The following is a 23911-nucleotide window of genomic DNA, read 5'->3' as shown; positions in this document are numbered from 1 at the left end:
GGGCCGTCCCGTCCCGCCTCGCCCTCCTCCCCGCGCGGCCAGCGGACCGCAGTCCCTGCAGCGCAATCCACGTTTTCCCAAATACCGCCTTTTGAAGTTTTTCCGGTAATGGACCCATATGAGCACATTTGAAAATCCAGCGTGTAATAAATATGTTTTAATTGGTCGGGGTACGAGGCGGCGCATCGGCTGCGCCTTCCCGTCCTAGTCCATCTTGACGAGCCGCCCTGACCCTATAACACCCGCGGACACAAACCGCTTTCCTTTTTTAGCCCCACGACATTAACTCGGTCCGGCCCTCCTCCTCCCTGCACCTGTTCATCAGGAAGGTGCTGAGCAGGTGCCGCAGGCGGGAGGCGCTGGACACCGGGATGTTGTGGGGGGGCCTGCGGGAGCTGCGCCGTCTCTGCTGCACCCCCCCGCCCCCCGCCCCCCAGCAGGCAGATCCGTGCGGGGCCGAGGGAGGCACGTGGAGGACCCCACGACCCTCACAGCCCACGGGCCGCCCCCGTGCGGGGGGGGGGGGCGGGGGCTGAACCGCGTTACCCTGCTGCAGACACCGTCCCGGGCACACCAGGCTGCCATCACACGTGCCGGGATCGGAATCCGCAGCCAGCCCCGCGCAGGCTCAGGGAGGAGAGGGGATGGGTTGGGGTGTCCAGAGGGATGCCGCGGATGGTGTATTCTAAGCCTCTGTAACATGTTATTACGTATAATACGATGATGGATCATACGTGCAGGGAGATGCGTGACGAGGAGCGGGCTCCTGAGACGCCCTGGGACGGGCAGTCGGCAAGGCAGCGCCCGCGGGAGCCCGTGGCACCCGTCGCAGTCCAGGCCCACGTCCCAAGGCAGGTGAAGGTGGATGTCCCCGCTAGGAGACGGGCAGGGGTGCAGAGTCTCCCCCACTTTTTGTGCAGCCCCCCCATGCATGCACGCTGGGGGGGCCGAGGGGCTTTGCCAGTCTACCCATTCACACGCTCACCTCCTCCAGAAACACCTTCCCAAACACGCTTGCGTGAATGTCTGGGGACCCCGCGGCCCAGCAGACACACAAAATCAGCTGTCCCAGGGATGTCCCCTCGGCCGCCCCCCGCCGAGGCCGGACACTCATTTCGCGATGGGCCGCCTGGACGTGCACGTCCTTCTTTCCCGCTTGGGCCCCTCGTCCGGCCCCTGCTTGGGGAGATCCCTCCCTCCCGCCCCCAGGGCCCAGTGCTGATGGGCTTCTGAAAGTCTGACGACGGTGTGTCCCCCGCCCACCCCACGAGCCCCCGACGGGTGTGACACCCCTCGTGTTGGCCCCGGACCCCGGGCTGGGCCCCCCTCGGGCGGCTCACCTGTGTGCTGGGTTCCCCGGGAGGCTCCTGTTGTCTCAGGAATGACCATCGTAGAGAAATGTAATAAGCAACCTCACTCATGAAAACTTGGAGGCACGAAAGTTCAGGGACTAATTAAAAATAAATCTCATTAGTTTTTTTTTTCCCCTCTCAAATTATGCGAGTGGTTTATTAATCTGGTTTTGATGTGCGGCATGCACCGGTCCGGCCCTGAGTTGAGAACCTCTTTATGAAAGTGGATTTGCACAGGGAAGCCAGAGGTGGTTTTCAAGGGCTCTCGGCTGTGGTCGGGGTGGGCTCGTGGGCACCCCCAGCGCTGCTCACCCCTGCGGGCCGGGCGCCTCCGTGGTGCAGCCACTGGACGGGGTGCCCTGCGGGCTCCGGCTAGCAGGCTTGTTCCCAGGCAGGGCTTCCCTGGCCTGCTAGGACCCGCTGTGTGTCCTGGGGTGCCCCCAAAGGGATGTGTGCCCGCCAGGGGCGGGGGCCGGGAGTCCGCTTGCCTCTTGACCGAGGCTGTGTCTACACGGCCTGCTAGCCGCTGGCTGGCGGCGGAAAAATGCAGCCAGGAGGGACAGGGTGGTAAGAACGGTGATAGGAACGGTGTCACCGCGGGCTGGGCAGTGCCGAGCCCCCCCCCATGACCCTTCCCTCATGAACCCTCGGGGTCCCACCCAGAGACGTGAAGGTCCCACTCCCAGTTGCCCAGCACCGACCGCAGGGCGCACCCCAGACCCATCTCTTGACCACTGCGCTATCTTAATATTTTTATTTTCTCTGGGTGGATGTTTTCGGCCTGTTTTAGGGGAATTAATCCAGCATGTCTCTGACAGCGTGTGTCCACACCATCACCCGCGGGAGGAAGGGAAGTGACTTGCACCCACCCGGTGTGTTGACGCAGCCTCCCGGCGATTTCCAAGGGGAGTAGCGTACACCCTGGCTCTTCCTTTACCCCTAACTCAGAACGGCTTAGGGCCTAGGCCTCTCGACCCCGTGTGCCTCAGTTTCCCCATCCGCACAGAGAGGTCAGGGAGGCGGTGAGGCAGGGGAGTGGCCGCCGTGGCCCCCGGAGGTGTGGAAGGCCGCAGGACGGGGCGGGATGGGGGGTGGAATGCCTCTGCACATCAGGAGATGATAAAGTGCTCGTGCCGGTTAGAAAAGCGCCTGTTTCATCCTCAAAGAACGTCCCAAGCACCAACTGGCAGATAGAGGAGGGTGGGGGTGAGAGGTCAGCGGGCCCAACCGGGTGCGCGTCTCTGTTTCCTCTTCTGGGTAGGTTAAGCAGGCTTGTGTCAGCTACCCAAAAAATACATTGGTTAAAACGGGTGCTTTTCGCATTTTTTTCCCCCTAAGAAGAGAACATGCGTTGTTGTCCTTAGTGGGGGAACAGCCACCTGAATAATGATGGAAAAGGAAAAAAAAAAAAAAAAAAAAAAAAAGATCTTGCCCAAAAGACGATTTTTTTTTCTTTTTGTTTTGAACTAGAATCCTATCATTTTCCTCCTATTTCTAAGATGAGCTAAGAGCCCATTTTATTCCTGCGCAGTCCCCCCCAACCTTGCGGTTCCTGCCTTAATGACATCCCAAACTTTTGTTGAAAATAATTGATTGAATTTAAATTTCCTTAAAAGTTTAAGAGGTAATGTTACAGTATAAATTTCCTACCAAACACTAAGTAGGGAAATATCCATTAGTGAAATTAACTACAGTTTCTAGGTAGCTAACAATGTGCCGTATACAGTAGGGCATGGCTAATGAACACTGCAGTGGGTGATATTTCATTATACAAATTAATGCTCACATTTTAATGGGAAAGTCACATAATGAATCTCGGCTTCAGTGACAGCAATTAGAGACACAGATTGTCCCCTTCTGGACAAGGCACTGTTTAGCAATAAGCAGCTGTGTGAAAAGTCTTCAGGTTTACAACATATATATGCTTTGGGGGAATTAGTGTACAATTTATATTAATGTACTGAAGCTTCGCTGCAAAGGCACCACCATATTTATCTCTCCTGGTATTAACTAAGTAAAGACATGTAGGAAGACTAAATAAATACCAAGCGGAGGATGCAAATACGGGAAAACATCCAGTCGCCCAACCTAAAAGCCGAAACACTTTTGGAGGTTCAGCACACGCCACACACGCGCGTGCAGGTTAGACGCAGGGGACGCGCCTTAAAAGCTCGCTGAAGGGGTTTCCAAGGAGAATTATGTGAATCCACCCACCTGTTATTCCTGGAGAGGCGCCGCTGGGTGCCGGCCCCGGTCGGGCGGTGCCGGAGCAAGTCCCCAGGACGCCGAGGGTTCCTTTGGCCGATGGAGTGCAAAGGGCAGGCTCAGAATGATGAAGGACGCGCTCGTGTAAAAATAGGTACAATGAACTAATTAAACCACCCGGTCATATATTTCTTAAAATTTATGGTACAGAGACCGGGAGAAGTTATCAGTGTTATCCCAAAGTTGAATATACATCTTGTGCCACGTGTCAGTGGCTAGTGCGCTAGTGTGAGACGTTTCTAGTAATTCATTAGTCTGTTGCAGTGATGAAATGACGATTTTTTTTTTTCTGGCAAAAAGTCTCTTTTCTAGAAGTGTGTTGTTTGTGCCCATGTCTTATTCCTTTAAAATACCGTGAGGGGTTTCCCCAGCGGAGCCCACCAGAGCCCGTAACCTGCTTAATTCAGGGGGCGAACAGCTCAAGACATCCTTTCCCCAAGACGCGGGTTTCAAACGGGCTGCCCTGTCCAGGCCGGTCTGCAGAATTAGGGGACTGTGGTCCTCGCAGTGTTGGAAGTTTTAAAGCCGGTGCCTGTATTTAAGAAGCCAGGATATTGGGGATCCCTGGGTGGCTCCGCGGTTTGGCACCTGCCTTTGGCCCAGGGTGCGATCCTGGAGTCCCGGGATCGAGTCCCACGTCGGGCTCCCGGCATGGAGCCTGCGTCTCCCTCCTCCTGTGTCTCTGCCTCTCTCTCTCTCTCTCTCTCTCTCTCTCTCTCTCTCTCTCTATGTCTATCATAAATAAATAAATAAATCTAAAAAAAAAAGCCAGGATATTGCATGTAGAAACCTCGATGTGGAGCTTTCCATAGAGGTCCTCAGGTCCCCAGCGGCCGGGTGTCGGTGGCGGCCGCCCTCTGGGACAGCCGTGTGCCGCTTGCCTCTGCTCCTTGGTGCACTCCTGCCATCCGCCTGGCTCTGAAGGCATCTGAGAATCTGGCTCCAGCAACAGGCAAGATGAGAAGACAGCGGATCCCAAACATCACGGAGGTGGCTGCAGGACCCACGACCCCCTTGATCCTCCCAGTAGATTCGGGCCAACCTATGGCCTAAGTGGCCAATCATTCAAGTAGATGGAGCCGCTGGCGGGGCTGCTTGGGTCCGGGGTGGCTCAGGGCGAGGTGGCCCCCGGACCTGTTCCTCGGCAGGAGCCTGGGGCTTGGGTAGAGTGAGGCCAGCACGCTTGGGGGAGCTCGGCACAGAGACCCTGACTACGACGCAGCTCTCAGCGCAGGTACACTGGGCCTCAGTCGGCCACCAAACCCGAGAGGAAAGCTTGACCACCTCAGGCGTCCCCTCTGCTTAGTCCAGGCCGGTGTCGGGAGCTTGCACCCCCGGCTCCAGAATGTGTCCTCGGGGGAGGGCCCAGCCGGGTGCCCACTGGGGGGGCTCCTCCTGGGCAGCATCCAGCAGAGGCTCGCCCCAGATGAGTCCGTGCCCGGCTCTGCCGGTGGGGAACAGCCGTAGCCTGAAGCGTCCCTGCACCGTCTCGGGGACAGGGGAGGGTGAGCAGCAGTGGTCCTGCAGACCGTTTCAGGGTTGTGAAGAGAATAAAATCGAGGGTTTTGTTGTTTGCTTTTTTAAAACACAGATCCGAAGGGGTGGATCTACCCCCTGGAGGTTGGCTCCGGAGCATTTACGTGGCGAATGGGGGTGAAAGGGAGCAGCCCCCAAACAAAGCCTTTAGGAGCCCGTCAGGACATGGAACCTTGCTTGGAACCGTGCAGGGGGGCTCTTCGTCGGCGGGAGCGGGAGCTAGAGAAAGGCCAGAGAAGGGCTTTCCGGAGTCTGTGTGCATCACGTGCAGCCAAGCAGCCCTGGAAAGCTCACTACGTAGCCCTTAATCCGTCAGGGCCTAGACCCTGGGAGACTCGAATGCTAAGAATGAGCATCTCGTTTCTCAGCCATGACCTGTTTTCCCTGGAGAGTGGAGATCGAGGCCCAGTCTGGACTTTATTTTTATTTTTTTTAGATTTATTTATTCATCCGAGAGAGAGAGAGAGAGAGAGAGAGAGAGAGAGAGAGCCGTGAGCATGCCTAGGGGAGCAGCAGAGGGACGGGGGAGAGAGGGAATCTCAAGTAGACTCTCCTCCCCGCCACCGCCCAGCCCAGAGCCTGATGTGGGGCCCGATCTCACGACCGCGAGATCATGGCCTGAGCCAAAATCAAGAGTCGGACGCTTAACCGGCTGAGCCGTCCAGGGCCCCCTGTTCTGGACGTCAGAAGAGCCATGGGTCGAACAAAGAGTTTCTCTCCCTGTACTGTGTGCGTGTCACGCACGAGTGATGGGGGTGTGCGTGCGTGTGCACATGCCTGTTGTGTGTGTGATGGGCTGTGACGTGTGTGCATGTGGTGTGCATGTGTGTGAACTCCCCTTGCTTCACTAACCCAACGCAACGGGAGCTGGTTCTTCATTCAGTTGCCCTCCTCGGAGGATGGAAGGGGATTATTCATTCGATCAAAACATCGCGTGTCGGAGCGCCTGGGAGGCTCAGTCGGTTAGGAGTCGGCCTTGGGCTCAGGTCATGACCCCGGGGTCCTGGGATCGAGCCTGCTTCTCCGTCTCCCTCTGCCTGCGGCTCCCCTCTGCCCCCTGCTCGTGCTCTCTCTCTCTAATAAAATCACTCAATCAATCAAATATTAAAAAAAAAAAAACCCACATGGTATGTGAATGGATCTGCCTGCTTCTGGGTGTGTGGTGCCTACACGGATGTGCACATGGGCCCCCGACCCCACTCAGGAGACCGGGTTTTGCTCTTGACGTGCGTTTCAGAGCCGACGTGAGCCTTAGGGGACGCGACATCTCCACCTTCCCACGTTGTACGATGAGGAAGCCAAGTCCCCGAGATAGGAGTCGGGTGCCCCGCGTTGTGCAAAGTAGCGTGGGGGCTCTGGCGCCTGGGAGGACTCTGCAGACACTCCGCAGGCTGAGCCGTCCCACGGGGCCCACGTGCCAGGGCCCGCCCCGGGGAGCTCCCTCCAGTGCTGCTGCCCCCGGGCTCCCCAGAGGCCCACGGAGGGGGCATTGACAGCCCAAATCCCAGCCTTCGCCCTGCGCCAGGTCACTCCCGACTTCTGGAGGTGGAGGTGGGACCCGGTAGCAGCCCTTTTTAAAGCTCCCAGGCCTTTTCCCCTTGGCTGTAGTCTTTACCCTGCCCCGGAACCCCCCCGGGACCTCGAGAACCAGGACTGTGCTCGAGGCTCCAGAAGGAGGGTCTTAAAATCCCCTGTTGATTCTGCTGCACGGTCGAGTCGGAGAACCACTGCCCTGGTGTGCACGTCGGATGTGCGTCCTTTGGAAATATGCACACGTGTCCTGGGGCACCCCTGCCCGCCCCCACCCCCGGCCCCGCCGAGTAAGAAGACCGCCCCCACCCCCGCCCCCCGAGGCCTGGAGGCCACAGCCCACCTCCGTAGCCCCCGCTCATGAACGCCCGGTGCGTTCCCCGCAGACCCTCTGCCAGATGCGCCTCCTCACTTCCAGGTGCATCTGTGATGCGCAGCCCGAGGGCGGCCCCGCGCCCGCAGGCCTCACCTCTGCAGGCCCTCGCTGCGGGGCTGTCCCCAGCTTCCCACTGCCTCGGAGCCAGGATGCCGGGTCCCCGGTGAGGCTGTCCCCTGGAGAGCCTGACCCCCGCCCAGCTGGCCACCGGGCCTCCAGGCCACCCCGGCAGCGCCTGTCCCACTGCGGGATCCCTCGCCTCCGACCAGATGTCCCCACAGCGCCGCCGGAGGGAATCTGAGCCCAGCACAGGGACTGACTCCAAGAAGCGGGGAAAGGGGCCCCCGTTAGCTCAAAGGGGATAGAGCCTTCCTGCCCGGTGCTGTCACTGGTCTAGCCAGACGCGGCTGGGACCTTTGCTCTTAGGGAACCATGTTCCCAGCTGGGCCCCCTGCCCGGCTCTGATGTGTCCAGGGCAGCCCTTCCCCGGCTTGCGGGAGCAGACGAGGCGCACAGACAGAGCCAACATTTTGAAGAGGCAGGCGTGGCTTCTCCAAGGTTCCAACGCGAAATCTGGAGGTGACGTGGAGTCCCCTGCTCAGAGCCTGGGCTGGGGGGCCCCCCTGTGTGCAGCACCCACCCAGCAGTCCCTCTCCCCTCCTCTCGACTGTGTCGCCCCCCCAATGCCCCACGCCGTGGAGATTGGGAGCCGGGGCCTCCGCTGAGGCACGTGGGGTATCTTGGGGATGCACCGCTCACCGATGACGCGCTGTTGCTTTTTACATCAGTCTGGTTTACGCTAGAAGAGAGGAAGGGGTGGGGGTCGGGGGGCGTTTGGGGGGGGGGGCGAAAGGAGTTTCCCGGGAGGAAAAATTGGTGGATATTGGGAATAAGCTAACGGACGGCCACAGCCCCACGTCTTCCGGAGAGCTCTTCCAATCCCAAAGTCTAGAAAAAGACCCTGGATCGCGGACAGACTCCTGGAATATATTTCGATCCACGTCTGTTTGTTCTCCTCCCTTCCCTCGACGCCACAATGCGGGCAGGTCCACGTTGTATGTTTTACGGTGCCTTTTCGGTGGTGGAAAGAACAATAGAAGTTGGGTGTTGAATTTAAATAAATATTTAATTCATGAAAATGATCTTATATGTTTTAAAAAACACTCTTTAAAGCTATTTTTATTCTCTAGAAAGCGCTTATTATAGGTAAATTACACATTTTACTACCGGAGCATTAGGTTTGCCATTAGTACAAATTTAAGGCGCTACAAAGACCAGTAGATAATGTTAATTTCAAATACAGAAACTAAATATATTTTGTACCTTTTTTATTACTCATTTTCTTTTAAGTTTTATTGACTGCTTTTTATCTTAACTATATGTCTTTACATGCTGCAATCATAATGCACCGTAATGGTATTAATATTTTATAGAATCGGTATTTATAGTTCTTTATTTAGAAACAATGCAGTAGGTCTGCAGATATCTGAGCTCGTCTGGAATGGTGCCCTCCAAATAATGATAAATTACTTGTGCAGTATGCCATTTGCTAATTATATCCATGATTTACTGCAGAGCAAGACTTAAATCATTCATTTCAGTCTTGCGTAACAGTGCCATAAAATTTTTAGGTTTAAAAATGGTTTCCATGTGTATAATTTAAACAAATTTTAGAGCTATTGTATACACAAAATATCGCAACCACCCATTTGTTACATACTTTGTCTTTTTAAACTTCTACTTTTAATGATCACTGTGGTTGAAATTATTATGCTTAATTTTCATAATCATAGCTTTTAAATCTACAGCCGTTTTCACATGTTAGATAAAGAAAAAGATAGCTAATTGTGTGTAGATAGTATGTCATTCCTGAATAGTCCCAAATGGTACAAAATCGTTAAAAAAGCTTAAGAGTACGAATTATTCTTCTATTAAAAAACAGTTGTTCGCCAACTAATTATTAGTTTGAGCTGCTTTGTTTCCAAGAACAAATGTTGATCCTTCTGGCCCTGTTCAGCACACCAAAATGAGATAAACGCTCTCTCTCTTTCTCCTTGTACCGAAACCTTGCAGGTGAGAAGCCCTACAAGTGTCCCCACTGTGATTACGCCGGCACCCAGTCAGCGTCCTTAAAATACCACCTCGAGCGGCATCACCGGGAGAGGCAGAACGGAGCCGGGCCGCTGTCCGGACCGCCCCCCAGCCAAGACCACCGGGACGAGCTGCCCAGCAAAGCCGCTTTGTTCATCCGGCCGGACATTCTGAGGGGGGCCTTCAAGGGCCTCCCCGGGATCGACTTCAGAGGCGGCCCCGCCTCTCAGCAGTGGACAGCCGGAGTGCTCTCGTCCGCGGACCACTCGGGCCAGGCCAGCGGCATGGCTCCCGAGGCTCCTTCGGAGGCCCTGAAGGGCGCCGACCTGCCTTCCAAAAGCACCCACTTCTCCGACATCGGGAGAGCGTATCAGAGCATCGTGAACAACGGTGTGAATTTCCAGGGGTCCTTGCAAGCCTTCATGGACAGCTTCGTCCTCAGCTCCTTGAAGAAGGAGAAGGACGTGAAGGACAAGACCCTGTCCGACCCTCCCTCCACGAAGGTGCACGGGCCGGACGGCGGTGAGGACAAAGCCGGCGGGAAGGCGGGCCCCAGGAAGTCGGAGAAATCTCAGTACGAGCCTCTAGACTTGTCGGTGCGGCCCGACGCCGCCTCGCTCCCGGGCTCGTCGGTGACCGTGCAAGACAGCATCGCGTGGCACGGCTGCTTGTTCTGCGCCTTCACGACGTCGTCCATGGAGCTGATGGCCCTGCACCTGCAGGCCAACCACCTGGGCAAAGCCAAGCGCAAAGACAGCGCCGTCGGGGTGACGGTCAACTGCAAGGACCAAGCCCGGGAGGCCGGCAAAGCGGCCCTGCTGCCCTCCGTACAGTCCAGCAAAGAGATGGCCCTTTCCAACATGCTTGGGCCTCTGGAGGCTGCTTCCGAGAAGACGGCCCAAGGAGCCGCCAAGGAGACTCTGGGGGAGCCGAAGAGCGGCGGCGCGTGGCCCGGCCTGGTGGACCCCGCGTTCTGTAACTTCCCGTCAGACTTCTACAAGCAGTTTGGCGTCTACCCGGGCCTGGTGGGCTCGGGGGCCCCCGGTTCCTGCGCCGGCAAGGAGCCCGACGGGAAGGCCCACTCGGAAGACGACGCCCCGATCCTGATCCCCGAGACCGCCAACAAGAGCGCTCCCGACGACCTCTCCGACATTGCCTCCTCCGAGGACATGGACTCCTCCAAGGGGGAGAACAACGACGAAGAGGATCTGGAAACGGAGCCCGAGATGATGAGCAAGCCCCAGTCGGCCCTCGGCAAGGACGGCGGCGGCGACGGCGGGGACGGCCTGCTGCCCGCGGGCGCCCCTCAGCCCGTCCAGGGACTGGTGTCGCCGGGACCCCAGGTGCCCGAGAAGCAGTGGCACGGCCCGGGCCTCCTTCCAGCCCAGGACCCCTCGGCGGGCCTGCCCAAGCCGGAGCGGGGCCCCCCGGGCCTGGAGAAGCCGCTGAACATGTTGTCGGTCCTCAGGGCCTACAGTTCTGATGGCTTAGCAGCCTTTAACGGACTTGCCAGTAGCACAGCAAATTCTGGATGTATCAAGAGGCCAGACTTGTGTGGTAAGTTTTAGAATCGTCTTCCTTTAGTTCCCTTCCCGAAACATCAGTGCCGAATCGTGCGTTTTTAAAAAGTTGAGGTAGACGCCTCCGTTGGCACGCGTTTGAACTAACCGTGCCAGCCCCCCAGCGATGCTGTATGTGCAGTGTAGACAATCACCAGGGTCGATCTCCATTGGAAGTTCTCGCACTCACGCCTCCGGGCCGGGGTCCGCACTCCCGGGAAATGACCCTAATGTACGGACGGCGTGAGGGTGCGGGGGTGGCGGGGCAGGGCGGGGTGGGGGGGGGGCCTCGCGGTGCGCACCACTCCTGTTTTTAATCTCTAACTCGAGGGGGAGAAAAATCTTAAAAAAAAAAAAAAACACAGAAAAGCGGAAACAAAAAGACCCGGTAACTCGCAAACCCGTCAGTATTTCCAGCTTCCGCGTAAGACGGCTAGAGACCGTTGCTTTCTGCTTCGCTAAAGCCAAACCCGCTTCCTTCAACTTTGCTTTGTGTCGGCGCAGGGGGCACCAAAATCCTATCCCACGAGCTGACCACGCTATGGAAATAAAGTGATCCCCTCTCCAAGGCGGGAGATTGTTTCGGGGTGTTTGTGCCTCCTCTTTAGACAGCTCCTGTGGCTTCGGCTCCCTCCTCTCGCCTTCCGCCCCTCTGTCCGCCTGATGTTCTGACGAGACGTGTGCGCTGCGAGATCCCCGGGCAGCCGTGTTGTGATCCCGTGTGTCTTGGACTTGGGCCTGCCTGGTCTTGTTAGCAAATTGGCACTTCTTTACCTCCTCCCCGAATATGGTTTACCCCAAAGTAATTCCAGATCTTAAAACCTAAGAATAGATTTGAAGCCTAGAAGCAGATCAAATGAACGCCGGGGCGGGCGGGGAGGATCAAAGACATTCCCCTGGCACCCAGGTATTCGTATCCCAAAGCCTTTCCCCCCTGAAAGGAGGCCCCGCGTGTTATCCCCGGACGCCGGATATCCTGGCCAGAGAGGAGGGATGGTGGTGCCTCTCCACGTCTCACCTAGGAGTGGATGTCTGTGACGCTCCGCACCTGTCGAGGACAGCAAAGGACGGAAGGAAGGAAGGAAGGAAGGAAGGAAGGAAGGAAGGAAGGAAGGAAGGTGGGAGGGAGGGAAGGGGTTACTTCCTAAGCTCTGAATTCTGATGGTGACGTTTAGCGCGGAGCAGAATTCAGGAAGCTGGACTTGGTTCACAATTTCAATGGATATATATATATATATTATTTTTTTACCTTCTCTTTCCCTAATTCGCTAAGAACGGGATCAAGCAGTCAGAAATATATATATATATATACACACACATATTTCTTTTTTGAATTGTCAAAAATCACTAAATGGATTTCTGACAGCTTAAAAAAATATTGACAGTTCCTTATGCTGAATGATTCACACGGCTCCATTAACCAGCAACCCCCTCCCCAGGTCTATTTTTACCCACATACAATTCATGACTTTTTGAGGCTCTTAAAAACAATATTTAAAGGAAGGAGAAAAGGTTTTTTTTTTTTTTTTTGTTTTTTTTTTTTTTTGAGAAAAGGGTTTTATGTGACTCCAGTTTCCTCCTCTCCCCAAACCACCCCCTCCTTTTTTTTTTTTTCCCCCTGGGGAAGCAATGTTAAATCTTTTTTTAAGATTTTTTAAATTTCTTGGTTGTTTTAAGTTTGGGACTTTTCTTCTTTTATTGTTGTTTGGGGGATTTTTTTTTTTTTAAAGCCTACTCTCCCTTCTTTCAAATACCTATGGCGGACCCTAGTTCCTGCCAGGAATTCATGCATCAGAAACGATCAAAACCTGGCATGTGCATAAGCTCATTCTTACTGAAATGAGCTCCGGTTACCCCTATTAATTTCCCCATCTTCCTCTCAGTGCAGTAGGAAGGCTGCTTGCCTCTGCCTCCGAGGAGCTTGCCCACTGGTGTCCTTTTGCACAGGTTGCACAGGTGAGAGTGGAGGGGAAGGCAGGGGGAGCGTGCATCCAGCCCTGTGAATGGCAGCCCTTAGGCACTTCTGGCCCCTCCCCACGCAGCAGCTCAGGACACACCCCTGACAGCTCCAGGGTTTGTGCAAAAAAAAAAAAAAAACCTTGGCTTGGTTAACCTTTAGGCCATCGGGCATCAGATCCTGGCCCCTCGCTCGAAAGGGGGAAGGAGGACCCTGAGTCCAGCCAGGCCAGGACCAGGCGCCGTGGTTCCCCCTCCAGGTCAGGGTCCGGGCCCATGTGCTCTACTTTGCACTCACGGTAAGATGTCAAAACAAACTCTGGCCGTAAACTGCCTATTTTTAGAGAGCGCAAGTTCTGCACTTCGTTTGGGCCTCATTTCTTCCGTTGTCCTCCTGCTCGAGCTCAGAAGCAGGCAGGGAAGGCCTTTGCCTGGCTCCTGTGCCTGCTCGGGGCGGGGCGGGGGCACCATCCTCTTGCCTCCAGGATGAGCCTGACCCTGCCCAGTCTTCGCTCCTCCACTCCCGTACCTGGCCCACCCTAAGCAAAGCCAGGCATATCCATCCTTCCTAAGGGGCAGTATCTGGGGGGGGGGGGGAGGGGGGCTGAAGCCTCACCAGGTACAGAATGGGCATGTGGGGGGCGTTTTTCTCACAGCCCACCTCACCGTCTTTCTAGCTTTGCAAGAAGCACAAATAATAGTCAAAAACTCCGAGCCCCCCACCACCCCCGCCCCCCCGCCGCCTTGGCTTGGCTTTGCAAGAGCGGAAATGATGTTGGCACGAGGAATCAAATATTCCTGATGTTTGTTCCTTCTTCTCTGCTCCACTCAAAGTGCATATGGATTTCCACGCGGAACCGCCAGCTTGATACCTGGTCTCCCCCAAGAAGCTGGGCTTTGTCAAAGCAAAGAATTATTCCGGTATTCCTCATCTCAGGGGAGTTTGGGGTCTGATTTTTGTCTAGTCAGTCAACCCAAATCCCCACTTTGATGCCCCTAGAAACAGGCTTGTAGGAGGAGCTAATGTCCGTCTGTTTCTGTTCTCATGGGTTGTAAAAGTGTTTGAAGAAGCATCAGTAAAAATGTTGTTCGGATCACGCAGACTCCCCACAGAGCTCAGCAGCTACTCTGACACATGCTTGGCGAGTTGGAGGAGGTGGCGTCGAACCCTGAAGCCTGTGGGTGATATCCCTGTCGTAGGCTCTACCTCCAGGCGGCTCCCTGGGTCTGCATGCCTGCTTCCTGACCGTGACACCTCTGGTCTTACGTTCCTTGCCCCCCCCCCACCCGGACCTGGGTTCCTGGCCCGTGAGCACGGCCCATTCCGGGCCAGTGCGTTTCCAACTTTGGTTCAGAAGAGAGAGTTGAAGAGAGGGGCCGGCCCAGCCCGGTGGGCGGCAGAGTCCTGGAGCACGCGCCAACGTTCGGAGCCCGCGCGTGAACCTTGCAGGGTGCTTCCATAGGGCGTAGCGCATCCGCCTGTCAGAGATGTACTAGGGGAGATCCCGAGGAGGAGCCGTCTTGGGTGGAGCTGGAGGACACACGCGGTTGCTTGTAGAGTGGGTCGGATCCCGCTGTGGGCCTGACGCCATCGGGCGAACTGCCACTGCGATTGAAGCGTCCGTTCCTTGAGGTGTCTTTCAGACTCCAGGCATAGCCCGCATTTCCTTGTTCTGCTGAAGAACATGACAGGCAAGGTCATTGAGTGCCATTAAGGAACTTGGCTGTGCCCTCAGGTTTTTGGAATGGATTTGACCTTGGTCCCGTAATGGGACAGGAGCCACATGGGTATTTAATTAGGGAGGAAGGGCAGGCCGGAGCAGGGCTCACATCCACTGATAGGACAAGGCGGGCAACCCCCTCGTCCTGTCGGAAAAAACTTTGGTGAACTGTTGGGCCAGCCAGCAGCTTGCAGGCCGGGGAGCACGGGCGGCACGGGCTTCTGTGTGCCCCAGACAGCGCAGGGGCCCGTCTGCGCAGCACCTGGAGGGCTGGCCGCGTGGCAGGGTCGCGGAGCATGTTTCACTCCAGTTTGTGGATTTGGAAAGCAACCAGATCGCCCTTACTCTCTGCCTTTCAAACCTGAGACAGATGGCTGGGGGTCATCATGTGTTGAGTCCTGCAAGCGGAGTTTGCTCTGCCGGTGTCTTCTGGTGCGCCCGGGGTCGGGTTGATGGGAAGCATTGAAGAGAAAGGCAGTAAGAAGAGCATGAGCCCCTCTGCCCTTCGGGGCTCTGGAGTTGGCGGCACGCGGGGAGGCCGGGCCGAGCGAGGAGACACCAGCATGTCTGTCATGGGCATGGGCTCTCACGCAGTAGCTCCCAGCCCCAGGCACCCGGCGGGCCCCTGGGCAAGCTAGTGGGAAGGCAGGGCCATTAGCAACAAAGGTCTCAGTCGTCCCGATTTATTATCTGCAGGTTACTGGGAACCTGGCCTCCCTACCCCGAATTACGCCTGAGACCAAGGATTCCCCGGGCTTCCAGAGCAATGAGAGAATTAGGACCCCTCCTTAAAAAAAAAAAAATAGAACACGGGGTCCACTGAAACCTCTTCCCATTGTGATAAAATGAGCTGTGCTTCACCGTGATAAAATGAACCAGGGCATCCAAGCTGAGCGCTCTTAAAATGTGACTCTGGCCTCCCCCAAGCTCGCCGCTTTCCAGCACAGAGAGTATCTGGAAGTGGTCACCATTTACCGGCTACACAGTCCAAAGCAGGAGTTGGGAACGATTTTCTTCAAGAGCCAGAGAGGAAATAAGTTAGGACTGCAGGCAGTGTGGTCTGGGTCACGGCCACCCGGCCCTGCCCCGCCAAGTGAAAATCAAACAGATAGGCGTGGCCGTGTTCCAATAAAACTTTATTTACTAACGCAGGCGATGGGCTGGATTTGGCCCACGTGTCGGCCAGCCGGGCCACCCCCAGCTCTAGGGTAGAGCAGGATGTCGTCCCTGGAGGAGGCACGCGGGAACCTGTCTGTTGTGGCTCTGCTGGCCCAGGAGCGACGTAGGGAAGGCCCAGGATAGCAGGTGCTGGGCTCCATCTGTTGACCCGTGATGCAAAGCCTGAGACACGAGAGACTTTCCCAAGAAATAGAGAGAGAGAGGAGGCTCGTAGACCCAGATGGCCCTGGTGTACCTGTCCTGGAAGGCCACCCCCTGCCTGTTGCACTAAAGACTTGCAGGAGAAGACCCCTCTGCAGCTCACGGCAGTCCCAGGGGCTCCCGGGTCACAGCCAGTGTAGGCAGAGGAGGAGCAGGCAGGAGCTCCACCTTGGCTCGGAGGTGAGCGTGCTCTGCGGAAGCCTCCGTTCCCCCCCCCCCCGCCCCCGATGGACAGACGTGGAGGGATGAAACAAGACAAAGGGTGTAGAGGAGCTCGGGTGACTGGTTCTCCGTTGAGTGGGCGTTTTATAGCAGAAATGGGTGTCTCAAGGGAACGGTGCCCGTATCCAAGTGACTTATTGAAAATATTTATTTGAGAGAGAGAGGGCAGATGGGAGGGGCGGAGGGGGCGAGAAATTCAAGCCGACTTCATACTGAGCACGGAGCCCAACCCAAGGCTCAATCCCATGACCCCGAGATCATGACCTGAGCCAGAAGAAGCCAAGAGTCCGATGCTTAACCGACTGCTGAGCCACCCAGGTGCCCCAGCGTCCGTAGGACTCTTGGTTGCAGCGGTCCCTTCGGTTCTAAGCAAGTACAGATCTCACTTTTGGGTCGGGGTTTAGTCCCTCACGTCTGCCGTGACCGATTTTGGATGGCTCTTTCTTGGCACGTGGATAATTCAGCTTTCAAGGCAATTCTGGTGACTTTGCGATGGCATCGGTGGCGGTGGCCCTACCTTTTCAGTCTCTACCCAGTTCTGCTGCTTCCTGGTCAAAGGCAAGCGCTTAGGGCAGGAAGTAAGTCCCTCCTCCTTAACATCTGACCAGATTTTGGTTCGAACCTGTAGTCGGCCGAGATGTCCAAGGGGGCCGCGGCTGGAACGTGTGGAAGGAGCGTGAGCACTCCCCACGTGCGCGTGAGTGAGGACGCCCAAGCTTAGGCGACAGGTGCACAGCCAAGGGCACTGGGCACGTTCTTTGGTCTTGTGGATGATTCTAAGTTTGTGGCCTAGGAGCCAGCGGGTTCTAATGAAGAAAGGAGGTTCGGTTAGGAAAATGGCCCCGGGGGGAGAACCACGAGGCGTAAATCCACTCTGCGTACGGGAGCCCACGTTCAGTCAACGCCCGGGAGGGCGGGTAGCCTGCAAGACCCAGGGGCCTCTCCGTCTCTGGAGCTGCCGTGCCTTTCTTGACGCCAGATGAGCCCTCATCCCTCCTTCGTGCCTTCTTTGTGAGCCGGTTCCCAAGTGGGTTGTCTTGCAGAGACTGTCGGCAAAGCACAACCTGGCGCTCGTTTCCTTTGCCTGATTCTATCCTTTGCAGATTGTTCATTGACTTCCAGAGTCCGGCCTGCTCCTAGTAGGAGTGTGTGTCCGGGGTCCCGCGTGGGAGCCCAGCAGGGAGAGGAGCACCCGGCTTATGGTCCGAGGGCAGATCCTTTGCGTGAATGCAGATCGTCGCCCCATCCCGCTGGCCGCCTCACGGGCAGCTGCAGAGCTCGTCCCTTTGGCTCTGGCAGGACAAGGGGCAGGTGCTGTCCCCTGGGATCTCCTGCAGGAACCCGCGCCCACCCACGGACCGGCTCTCCTCTTGTCCCGTCCGAGGCCTCGCAGTGTGCGCTGTGTTGACGCCGAGGCCGCCTCTTTGGATGGCAGCCTCCCCAAACTCTTTGGGCATTCTCCTCCTCCTCCCTCTTTTTTTTTTTTTTTAAATTAAATGGGAATGCCACTGACGTGATGTCATTTGCACTGCAGGACGACAGAACTGTTGTGCGAATACCATTGTATTTGCCAAATGGTCCACTCGTCATTTCAGAACAAACAAATGGATGGTGTCTGTAAGTCGGCAAACACTGGTGACATTTAGCCTTGTTTATGTTCCTTTCCTTTTGCTGCATATTTTTGGCTCCAAAAGCTACTGTCTGAATCAACAGTGGCTCCGAAGCAGGAGAAAAGTCTGGTAGCTTTCATTTTGGTTTCTGTGTGCATGTTCTTTTTGGATCGCTCGATACCCACCGCCCGGGACCGAGCCTGGGGTGAGAGGAGACAGCAACTGAGCTTTTGGTTCCCCCCCCAAAAAAAAAAAAATTTACGCACACGGACATAGACGCACGGATGCATGTTTTTTTTTTTTTTTTTCTCCCCAGTAATGGCTTAAGACCGGGAGGGAGGAAGAGAAAGCTAAGAGGGAGTTGTGGGAACAGACCCCCACGTCCCCGGGGGCGTGCAAGCTCTCGGAGCATTTTGCTCTCGTGCAAAACAGCAGCAGCGTGACCCCCGGGCTGCCTCGTGCGGAGCGCAGGTACCCGGAGCTTCGGCTTCGGCCTCCCCCTTCCCGGCTGCCCACCCAGGGTGACGGTCGGCACCGACAGCCGCGTAGACGGGAGGCCACGTCTTAGCTACCGGAGGCGTCAGGTTCTTCCCTCTTTATATTCAGATGTTGTGTGCAAAGCCCAGGTTTCAAATAAGTAGTAATTATCTCCTATTACTTAGCGCTGATCAACGGCACCTCCACGCCTAATTGCCAACCTGCTCTAATCACGTAGACTATTCCCGCTTTCGCCAGAGACGGAAGGACCAAATTCTATAAATATTGCTCTATTGTCGCTACTCCATTAAACAATTAGGGAGCGTGGCCCTGGCCTCGCTCCCCGATGCCTCTAGCCTACGCGGTTTCTGGACTGTTTAATGAATCTGCACGTTCTCTTGCAGGTAAGTGACACCCCCTGTTCTAGTCGGTCTAGCTGGACTTGCCCTTGTCTGTTCGTGCTCCTCGGTGGCTACCTGCAGCTTGTTAATCGTGTAAAGTCGGGAGAAGAACGTATACACATATGTGTGTTGAATAAATAATTACTGTTGGCATAGGTATGTGTACACACACGCACACCGACCTACGGTATATATAGCAAGAGAATCGGGGAGGCTAAAAATACTGCCCCATATGTTCCTCTATTAGTCACGGATCGCGAAGGCTTAGTAACTCGAAAAACTCCCTCAAAGTCGTGAATCCTGAGTGACAAGCGCTGGTGGATCGGAGAGTCCCTTCACCTGTGAAAAATCTGACTGGCGGCCGGGCGGGAGGGGGGCTCGGCCTGCTACGCCAGCTCGCCGGGCTGCTAGAGGCCGGGCCCTGACAGTCTCGTTGGCGTCACCGCTTGTGTCCGATTGTCCTGTATTTTGTTAACGCTTTAGAAGAATACGGAAAAGTGCAGTAATTCTCTTTCTCCATAGTATTTAAGCAGTGCCATTGCTAGTTTAATATTGTGTCAGCTTGTCCCATTAACCGGGAACCGAGGACGGTAAAGAAAATTTCCAGTGAACGGCGCCCTGGCGGCCGCGACTTCGAACGTGGTGATGGAAGCAAACTGTGTGAACTTGTGCTGGGTTATCGTGTGCTTTGGCCTAGAGTATTGTGGAAGTGGCGAGAAGATGCTATTAAGGTGTTCCTGGTAATGAAGGCATGTGAGTTCTAATAATTGTAGCTTCCTGAATAAGTGTCAAACTATATCTTTTAAGTGTGCTGTATGCTGAGTTACAAGTTAGGTCATTTATGAATGGAATGTAAAACAATACTAAAAAAAATGCTTCAATAACTTATCTTGGTATTGCTAATAAAAAAAAAAGCTGTGAAACATTAGTGCAGTTTTGAGTCATTATGTTAATCCCGTCCACGACAGCCGGCAACCCTCCTCCACCACCAACACCACCGCCCCCCCCCACCCCGCCTGCACCCCGGACGCCCGCCCTGTTGGAAGCCTCAGCAGGACATTCGGGGAGGTCCTAGGTGGCTGCACCCCCTCCCCGGCCCCAACCCCGGGGGCTGTTTGCTGGAGGCGGGCCCCACGTGTAGCAGCAGGTCCTACAGGTGCAGGTGTCACGGCATCTCCCGGTCTGGGGGGCGGGGACGGCGGGCGGCGGGCAGGTGCCGTGTTGGGTGGGCCAGCTGAGCACGTCTCTGCGGGCACCTAGACCCCACGAGTGCTCCCAGGCCCCGTGCAAACCTCCAGGTTCTCTTTGCATCCCGGGGAGGGTAGTTTTCATCGGAAAGGGGCTCGGAATCATGGAGTATTTTTGTCCGCTGAGTTTTTGGTGTACCTGCCTTTGCTGTCCCGGGCGCTGGCCCGGTCCGTGTCCCCGACCCTACGTCAGGGTGGGAGGGGTGGGGCTAGAGGAACGAAGGGGTTTGCTTCCCCATTTTTGCTGCTTAGTTTTTTTTTTTTTTTTTATTTTTTGGTCCCCGAGCTGGACTTCAGGCCCCTGCCCTTCTGCAGTGTTTCTAGAAAGCCTTCCTGCTGGGGTCCGCTTTGGAGACTTCTGAATTCTGTGCACACCCCAGCTCCCTGTTTAACCGGTGGGAGAAGAGGTGGGGAGAGGTATTCTCATCGCCTGACAGTGCCCACACCCCCATAAATAAAGTGTCCCCCGTGTGAGGGGACGGAAGCCCGCAACCCCGGCCTCGGCAGCAGGACAGTCGTGGCACGTTGACTGCTTGGCACATCCCCCCCGGCAGGTGTCCTGCAAACCGTGCAAGTGACCTCGGCCCCAAACACCAGAGGACAGTCTCTTCTGTGGGAGAAGGGGAGATTCCGAGTCTCGGAACACACGACGCAAGCCCGCGTGACCATCGTGGCTCCCCCACAACTGCCTCCCGCTTCCGCTCTCGGGGCGCCGACAGCGCCGGGACGGATCCCAAAATGCCCAGCCACGCGGCCCGGGCCCACGCGGCCTCCCCGTGCCTGAACAGAACGAGCCACCCCAGGAGGCCTTTGTCTTTACTTCCAGGGCCCTCTGGGTCTGGGGCTCTGGGCCCTTCCCCGGGTTCTCGCCCCTGAGGGCTCCGGGGGGCCCGTGTCGCCCTCTGCAGCCACGTTGCGTCCCTGCCAGGAGGGGCTGTGTTCCCTCCCGGGGGCCCAAGGCCCCTTTGGTTGAAGAGGCCGCAGGTGCAGCTCCCAGGATGGGGCCACCCTCCACCCCCTCCGTAGGCAGGGGGCACCCGCGGGCCTCTCTGGACCAGTGCCCAGGCCCGAGGACGGGGCAGGGGGAGAGGGCTCTGTGGACGGCTGCGGGGCCTCCGTGCCTCCACCGAGGCCTGAGCACGCGGCCCCCGGCCCCGTTCACCGTTTATAGTCATTCTGCACCCCCCGGGCTCCCTTGCTGACCTCACGGCCCCCGGATCCCCGCCAGCAGGGACTCAGGGGCCCACAGGGTGGCCAGGGGCCTGGGGGACGGGACACAGGGTGTACCCTGGAGAGGCGTCGGGCTCAGCCGCGCCTCTGCTGTCTTCTCTCCCTCCCGGGGCCGATCCCCCAGCTATGGGGCCTCTACCCATTTCCGCCTCTCAGGCGGGCGGGGGGGGATGTTTCCTGAGTCGCTCCCAGTGGGGACTTCTCAAGCTCAGAGGGGACCTGTGTGGCTTCTCATCCCCCCGCTTTTATGAACCGAGCCCCAGCCTTCTCCCGCCTCCCGCTCCACGGCACCCCTGCTTCCCATCCAACCCCACTCCTGCCTGGGGGGAGAGAACTCCCTCCCCCCCACTGCACATTTGGGGAACCTCCTGGTTGCTGCGAGCGAGCTGGGGGGAGTCAGGCCTGGGGACGAACCTGCTTCAGCTGAGAGCTCGGCACGGGGGCCGGGAGTCGGTTTCCTGGGGGGACCACACACCGCACCTGCTCGGAGCATCACCTACTGGATCTGCCCTTGACTCTTCCCAGGCTGGGCCACCCCCGGTCTGAGGTGGGCAGGAGACCCCCCCGGCCCCACCCCCGGAGGGGAGGCTGGAGTCAGAAGGAGGCCACGGGCTCAGGGTGGGACGTGGAAGGTGCTTGCAGCTCGTGGTAGGTCCGAGTCCTCGGAGCCCCTGCTTCCCTACACGGGGTGGGGGGGGATACGCTTGCTCTGATGAAATTCAGATCCTCGGGGGGTGGGGCTGGGGGGCTCTAAGTTTTGGGAGATGGTTATGGCCCCCGGGTTAGAGCCGCTCCTTCCGGGACACGTCCCGATGCCTGGACTCACTCGCAGGCACGTGGCCGCGCCGTCCCACGGGAGCCGCTCTGCCTCCGGGGCGACCACGGCGCGGTGTCAGGGTGAAAGCTGGGGAGCTCGGCAAGGCCGGTGCCTTCGCAGAAACACCCATGTGTGCGCCCCGACGCCGGCTGGCTCTCGTGCGGGGCGGGGGCGCTGGGCAGAGGCACCCACCCGGCCCCGGTCGTAACCCGCTGCTCACGAGCTTCAGTTTTCTTTTCGGACTTCTCTTGTTGTCCCATTAATATAATGTGCTCTCAATTATCCACATAAAAGGAGACGGGCAACCAAGCAGGGAAAGTAAATTTGCAATTAATTTACTAAATTATTGCTCTTTTCTATATGATGGACAAGTCACTTTTCTCGGACTTTGACTCAAGGGTTTTGTGGGGCCCCCCGGGCCGGGGCGGGTGGGGAGCGCTGAGGGCAGGCCGCTCCGAGGTGTGCTGCGCCCCTGGGCCAGGGCTGGAGGCGGGTGCTCAGCGGGCACGTGGGGTGGCCTCGGTGGGCACTGAGGGGTCCAGTGTAGGTTGGGCTCCGGTCAAGGAGAGTCCATTGATCTTGTCAGTCTTCGGAGCTCCCAGGGGCGACCTCGTTGGGGGTCTCCCAGAGCAGGCCCTAAGATAAGAACCTGGGTGGAGGGAGAGTGGGAGGTGCTCCCAGGAGCCGGGAGGGAGACGGAGGAGGGAGGAAGCCACCCTGATGTGTTAACGAGAGCCGGGGACAGGGCTCAGCCCCTCCGCGTTCCTCTGGCTCGTCTCAGAATTGCCCCGCTGAGGCCTGAAGGAGCGAGGGCATCGACCCCAGCTGGGGCGTCTCGTCGAGGGCCACTGCAGCCCATCAGTGACCGAGCCGTCTCCGTATGTGCATGTGGAGCGACACCAGACGTGCATGCCAGGGACCTGGAGGAGAAGCAGTAGGGCACCAACCCGAGAGCTTTTCCACCCTCCCTCAGCGCCCTGCAAAAGGCCACCAAGGATGAGGACAGGTACTCAGTCCATGGTTCCCCGTGGGAAGCGACCTGTGGGTTTTAAATACTGAAAAGCGTGGAGCCTCTCAGCTCAGCTGCAGGCTCAGCGGAGGCCAGATGGGGGGTCGGGGGGACCAGGCGTCTACCAGCAGTCCGGCTCCAAGGGTCGACGGCTCCCCCTTCCCTTTGGGCGCCATTTCCCCGTGGGTGAAAGGAGGGGCGCTTGCAAGGGCCCTCAACGGCCTCCCGGGTCTCAAACTCTGGCTCTCACAGTCCCTTCTACCCCTGACCTTCCAGGTGACCTTGTAGGACCCGGTCAGCCCTAGAGTCCCATGAACGCTCAGCAGGGCCCCGGATGTGGGAGCCCAGCTGGTCCCACAAGTGCGTGAACGTGTGGGATTTCAGTGGAGCCAAGACCGTTCACTCTCTGAGGGCGAGGGGCCCGTGAGTGAGAACCCCCCTCCTCGTGAAGACGCTGCTCTTAAGTCATCAGAAGAGCGTTGCGGAATTTCTCATATATATATACACACATATAATTTTTTTAAGAGTGAATACAACTGGATTTTTGAGCTCATGGCAATGCAAGAAAAAACTGATTATCTGACTTTTCCCTCCTTTTCAATTTTCGACCTCTTGTGTTCACAGTGGAGCTTGAGAGGGTTTTCCATGATTAAGTTTTCCTCAAGCACATTGCAGATACCAATGTGATAATCCAGCGTGCCCCTCCTAGGACGATAGCCCCTCCTGGGAGCCCCCAGCTCCCACGCGGCTCGTACAGGGAACGGAAGGCGGGATCAAGAGACGGGGGCCCGTGTCAGGCCCCATCGTGCGTGCGTGGGCCGCAGGGGCAGCGCACATCCTCCTCCCTGCCGGGGGGCCTTTCTGCTCTTCCGTCCTCATCTCTCGGCCACCCAGTCGCTGTTGGCTATCCAGCCCCCCGCCCCCCACCCCACAGCGCCTCCGCCTCAACCTGGGGCCGCGTGTGTTATCTCCAGGTGTGGACCCTGAGCATCCTTGGCTGTTTTCAGCTGAATATACCGGGATTGCCTCGGTTTCGTCTTCCATCAAAGGGCACACATGTGCACCCTCCAGACAATACAGTGAATATGGTTGGGAAACTAGGAGGTCGGCAAGTCACCCACGTTTCAGTTAT

At 57.0% G+C, this 23911-nt stretch overlaps 1 protein-coding gene across 1 annotated transcript in view; it reads left to right on the top strand.

The window, feature by feature from the left end:
* Positions 1 to 23911, top strand: part of ZNF536 (zinc finger protein 536) — a 432422-nt gene that overhangs the window by 280473 nt on the left and 128038 nt on the right. Inside the window, exon 6 of the mRNA XM_055310964.1 lies at positions 9133 to 10707. Coding sequence (XP_055166939.1) covers positions 9133 to 10707 — 1575 coding nt within the window. The remainder of the gene's footprint in view (positions 1 to 9132; positions 10708 to 23911) is intronic.

Source organism: Nyctereutes procyonoides, unplaced genomic scaffold (assembly GCF_905146905.1).
Source record: "Nyctereutes procyonoides isolate TBG_1078 unplaced genomic scaffold, NYPRO_anot_genome, whole genome shotgun sequence".
Taxonomy (NCBI): Eukaryota; Metazoa; Chordata; class Mammalia; order Carnivora; family Canidae; genus Nyctereutes; species Nyctereutes procyonoides.
The sequence above is the reverse complement of the archived record's forward strand: the minus strand, read 5'-3'. Positions and strand labels throughout refer to the sequence as shown.